Source organism: Haliotis asinina, chromosome 10, assembly GCF_037392515.1.
Source record: "Haliotis asinina isolate JCU_RB_2024 chromosome 10, JCU_Hal_asi_v2, whole genome shotgun sequence".
In the NCBI taxonomy this organism is placed as follows: domain Eukaryota; kingdom Metazoa; phylum Mollusca; class Gastropoda; order Lepetellida; family Haliotidae; genus Haliotis; species Haliotis asinina.
This window is the reverse complement of record NC_090289.1, coordinates 40,273,275-40,279,274: the sequence shown is the minus strand read 5'-3', so window position 1 is coordinate 40,279,274 and position 6,000 is coordinate 40,273,275. Positions and strand designations below refer to the sequence as shown.

The window sequence follows — 6,000 nt, the reverse complement described above, 5'->3', positions numbered from 1 at the left end:
ACACTTACCATGGCTGCGTTCCAGTCAAATGACACGAAAAAATGAATATTCCGGCTTAAGCTTGTGAAAAATACAAGTCTAATTGTTGTTATACAATATTTCGTTGTCAAAATAGAGAAACAAAAACACCCAAGAATTAATTAGAGTCGTTAAGTGTGTTTGTGGAAATATTTGTAGCAGTGCACATTGTCGCCAAAGCCACTTTCTTATTTGATTACAAAGTGTAACGACTGCCTTATGAAACGACAACCAATTACAAATGCGTTTTTTGAAGAATACTATTTGACATCTACCCATATACATCACTAATTGGCCTAACGTTTTCAGATAAAAGAAGAAATACGATCATACTGTCGAGAGATCAGAGGCAGGAGATACCACTCCACGTGAAATAAGTGTCATACTTGTCTGTACTTCAAGGTGAAACTGGACGGACGATCGACTGCCTTATGAAACGACAACCAATTACAAATGCGTTTTTTGAAAAATACTATTTGACATCTACCCATATACATCACTAATTGGCCTAACGTTTTCAGATAAAAGAAGAAATACGATCATACTGTCGAGAGATCAGAGGCAGGAGATACCACTTCACGTGAAATAAGTGTCATACTTGTCTGTACTTCAAGGTGAAACTGGACGGACGATGGAATCTACTGAACTGAACTCAGCGGGTAAATCCACGCTGGTCCTTAACATGCTGCTGAATATATTACTAGTGTCATCAAGACAAACAAAATTATGTTCATCTCTGGAAAAACTTTCGCAGCTTGAGCGAGATGCGTACCTCCTTGGTTCACAGTTTCAGAATACAACAACCGGAAGTGTTCTTAGATGTGTGAAGGAGTGTCAGATATACGGGCGATGCTTATCCTTCAACTTTGACCTAACTACCGGCCTTTGCATCCTGAACGAAAGAACGAAAATGGAGTCTTCAGCCACCGACTTGGTAAATTTAATGGATTATGTGTTCAGTGATATAAGTGGGTGGCCACCAATGAGTCTTGGAGGATGCGCTACACACAACTGCTCGAAAACTGAAGTCTGTAGGGAGCTGAACGGCAGTCAGTCAGAATGTGTGACTGTCTACTGTGGGGAGCCACCAGCTGTTCATAAAGGAGAAGTGGTAAGTTTGATAGCTTCGGTTTTCGAATAAGGCGAGGGAAATATGTTTTCCTGAGTAAAACGTTTAAGAACACAACCCTGCTCACACGTCAGCAATATGTTGAAAGGTAGATTACATGACATGAAAAATATAAAACTTAACGGATCCTTTTCAAGGTGAACTTCGAGGTCAGTACTAAGCTGACCAAGATATTTCATGGATTTAAGTCTTTCCCACACAACGTTTCCGGATCATTACACCTCATGAAGGGATCTGTAATAACCCCGGAACGTTACGTGGAAATGAAAGAAAGATTCATAAAATGTTTTGATCATCTATGACAACTTCTAAATGCCGCGGATCGACTCCCCATATTGATACAATGTCTGAAACCCATTTCGTATCATGTCTATTGCCATCATATTGCTGGAATACTGCTAAAGGTGGTGTAAAATCAAACGCACTCGCTTACTATAGAAATTTGGGTACACAAGTACCCGTGTTCGTAAGCAGTACACCAAGACAAACATATTTATTTACAACCCTGACAGCATTAGTCTTAAAAGACCGTGAACAAAAACAATAAACCTTTAAAATTGTCTCCACAGTATTTTTTCCAAACGTTTTGATCCATACTCTCCGTCCTTTGTCTTCATCATGCGATATGTATGAAACTTGAAAACAGAATCCAAGGAAATCGATAATGAAGCCATTTACACTGTGTGGTCCTTAAAACGTGTTTCCCAGACAAACCACCCTTGGAACAAAGCAAAACAACTAGAATAAATCGACCGGTCGTATTCTCCACAGAGAGTGTTCCGCACTCGTTAAGCAGGGCCTACTTTCACTAAGGTGATCGTAAGTCACTAAGGTAACCTTAGTGCCATGTTAAAGAATGGGAGTTAAGGTTGCCTCATGAAAGGAACCCCAGGGGTAATATGTCAGTGTTTTGAGCATGCAATGTACATGTATGGATGTGCAACAGACATAGACTATTAATAGATGTTATTGTCGCCTTGTCGTACTCCAATAGTACAACGGAACAGATGGTTACATTAGAATTGTGTGACATACAGGACTTGCGACGCTTGTTATACATGACACATGATATTAAAACATTATATTTGATATCGTATAGGCTTCTCTATGACCAACAAACCAAAAATGTCACTATAAATATCTACAGCTCTTTCCTCTTTTAGAAAAAAGTAAGCTGTGTGTGATTGAGTGTATTTGTCTGAGCCCGGTATATGCTTTGTTTATAAAAATGATAATATAGGTTTCAAATCAATTCAATTCAAGTTGAGGAGAGAGCAAGAGTCAAGTTGAGGTGAAATGGGGTTTAAGAATATTTCGCTCACATGACGACGTACATGCGCGTGTATCTGTGGTTGTTTGTACTTGGGTGGTCGGCTCGTTGACGTGGTCAATCCATGTCATCGCACCCCAGTTGCGTATATCGAAGCTCATGCTGTTGATCACTTGATTGTCTGGTTCAGGCTCGATTATTTACAGCTCACCGTCATTTAGCTGGAATACTGCAGTGTGTGCGGCGTTAATTCTTGATCGTAAATGTATAATTATAAATTCTGTGCTCTGATGAACATATTTAGAAATATGGTTCAGCATAAGTTTAAGATAAGTCTGATATGTACATTTTTATCTTGAAATGGATGTCGTCCCCTTCATATTTACGTTTTCTTTCAATTTCATTTATGGTATGACATATAAGTCATTTTTTGTTGACAAATGTGGATAAAAAAGAAGGCTTCACAAATATTCCGTACACAAATATGGTCATTCTCTTCCCACAGAGGTTATTTGTCATATCTTCCTACGAACCTCTGTTCTAATGCGGCCATATTTCGCGGTTCTCATAAAATACCCTAGCGGCAAAAAATGGCAGCAGATTTATCTCCCTTTTTTCTTTCCAATCAGAACACGTGTCCCATCGACCTAGATTCAACTTGACAAGTCCAAGCAATGCTGAGAAACAAATATGAGATGACTGAGTCCTGTCTAGAAGAAACATTTGAGTATCGCGATCTGGAAGAGGTTCTAGTGTTCATGATGCATCCGGAAATTACCGAGATCGTGCGAACGATCACTTTTGAAACAAGGTCGCTGATTACTGATATTAGAACAGAGGTTACGTAGGAAGCTATGACAAGTAACCACTGTGGGAAGAGAATGAAATATGGTATAAGTTTATGTAAATAATAATGACACAACAAAGACGAAACCAAACCTTGACAAATATTGTTAACACAGATCCGATATAGGTTATTGTAAATACGAGCATTAATACAATTTTCATAAATGGTATATTAAGCTGACTTAGACAACTGACTTGTGACATGATAAAGGGCGTGATCAAAAGATCATAGCAGAGTCGCCAGAGATAATTCTTGCTCATAATCTTCACCTGATGCGCTAAGTTTTGAATGGCACTATTCACTTTGTCAAATAACTGTTCATAAACACCGTTTTCGCCACTGACACATCAGTTCGAGCTCTTTAATAAAGATATTACATCTGTAATAAAGATGTTATAACACAGAACGACTCTTAATCTTGCGTTTTTAAAAATGAAAAATGAAACTAACATCACAACGAAAGCGATTTCTTCAATTAAAAAAAGATAGAAAACAATATTGGAAAAAGCAATTCATCCTGTCTTAACCCAAAGTCATTTTCGAAATCAAGTTTTTTCGCACTTTCACCGATCGTTCTTCACTACTCGTGCGTCGTTTGTGCGTCTGTCGTTCATGTGTAACAAGACTGTCACACGTTGTCTTATTGTCTTTACGAAGCAAAATCTCAGGGGTGATGCTAGTAACTTCTTCTATGACTTTTGCAGGCAGCATAGCACACTTACGTCGCTCTTGCTCCCAGCCTACGAACTGAGTACTACCATAGACGATATAAGAATTCTGTTATATGGTCCCTGCTGCTACTTTTCTCTGCCTCTACGACTCTCAGCTATGGCGAAAATCAAAGAGGACGCACGATTAAACGTCCTGCTTCCTGTTGTAACAGAGGCTATAATTAGATAAGTCTATTCATTGTTATCTTTAAAGTTTTCCTCATTTGTCATCTAAAAAGCATCATACAACTGATAGGTCAGACCTTTGTTAATGTGATAACAAAAAGTTTATTTCTGTACTCCACAGATTGGTGAAAACCCGGATTTCTGGAACATCAATGCGTCAGTCCCGTACAACTGTTCATATGGCTTCGCACCATTAGGAGACCGAGTGTGCCAAGCGGATGGATCGTGGAGTGCTTTCACCTGTCAGCGTATCGTTACATGCGCTGACCTCAAGGCTTGCAACAGCAACTACAGTGACGGGGAATATTGGCTGCGTATAAGAAATGTGAACTATCAGTATGTGAAGGTATATTGTACTGGTATGGAGACAGGCAGTCCTTTCTCTTATATCACATTGTTCGGGGAGAACTATTCCTATTTTCTAGATACCGATATTGACAAATGTTCGCCATTCTGGAAAGGGAAACGTGCAGGGAATACTACGTTCAGCAAAGTGAAGTTTAACGTGTGGGACTTCACGTTTCTTCACGGTGGCGAAGCGTTTGCTGCAACCAACGGCCTTTTCTCATATTTTGGCCGGGGAGCAGACTGCCGAGATTCTACGTCGTGCGTTGCAACAGAGGCTGGTTCATTCCGGATTGATACAACTGGAACCGGTGTGAAGGTTGTGGACTACTTAACATGGACAAACGGGGCAACCGTTACAAGATCCAGTAACGGGAATGTAATATTCGGATCCTGTCGTGGTGCTTGTGCCGTCTGCAAACCAACAGGTGCTGGTTTTGAAAACGGTGCTATCAGTCTTGAGTATGATACAAATTTTGTTCCCGACTACACGACAGGAACGTTTCCAGTTTGTAAGCAGTAAGTGTATATACGCACTTGGCGACTTGAGTGATTTCAAAATTAGAAACTTAATTAAAACGTTTATAGACTGAACTCAGTCACCAAAACACTGCATTTGCACATTGCAAATCGCAGCTGTTTTACAACCACATCACTGGACAACCATTCCTTTTGTTCTTCATGTCCTTACACGAGTGAGTGAGTGAGTGAGTAAGTTCAGTTTTCGCCACGCCGAAGATCCGGGTTCGATTCCCCACATGAGTACAATGTTTGAAGTCCATTTCTGGTGCCACCCGCCGTGATATTTTTTCAAATATTGCTAAAAGCGGCGTAAAACTAAACTCACTCACTCTCTCGGAACAAAGTGGTACTGTAATATGGTTGTATTGAAAATTGTTATATTTTTAAGCCAGTTTACTTTCAATCTTTTATGTATAAACAGAATGTTCTTACAAAGCTGGGTGTGATAAAGGAGTCTACATAAGATTACAGTGGAAATTCCCTGACGTGATACATACACAGTCACCTCATGGCTCATGGGGACTATAGGATTATCAGTATTGTGACTGCTATCATTCTAACAATGCACGTTGGAGTTTGTCATTTGAATATTGATCTTCAGTAACGCATGCTTGTCGCAAGATGCGACAAACCTGATTGGGTTGCCAGGCTTGGTGACCTCGTTAACACATGCCATCGGTTGGTTCCCAATTGCGCAGATCGATGTTCATGCTTTTGATCACTGGGTTGTCTGGTCCAGATTCGATTCTTTACAGGCCGCCGTCATATAGGTGAAATATTGCTGAGTGCGGCGTAAAACTAAACTTACTCACTCATTCCCAGTATTATACATTTATTTTTTGCATTAATCGTTCTTCGGTCCCGCCTGGAACAGAAAACCATTCCCAGTTCCCGCCTCCACACACGTACTTTAACTCTATCTACAACGTGTCTCCTTTGAGAGTTGATCTCCATGCATGCTACTCCAACTCCA

The 6,000-nt window shown here is 40.0% G+C and overlaps 1 protein-coding gene across 1 annotated transcript; it reads left to right on the top strand.

Moving 5' to 3' along the window:
* Window positions 1-649: 649 nt before the first annotated feature.
* LOC137298692 (uncharacterized) lies at window positions 650-5,044 on the top strand. Its single transcript, XM_067830973.1, has 2 exons — window positions 650-1,129; window positions 4,282-5,044. Exons 1-2 carry the CDS (start codon window positions 650-652, stop codon window positions 5,026-5,028), a joined length of 1,227 nt encoding a protein of 408 aa, XP_067687074.1. The 3' UTR covers window positions 5,029-5,044.
* Window positions 5,045-6,000: the final 956 nt, after the last annotated feature.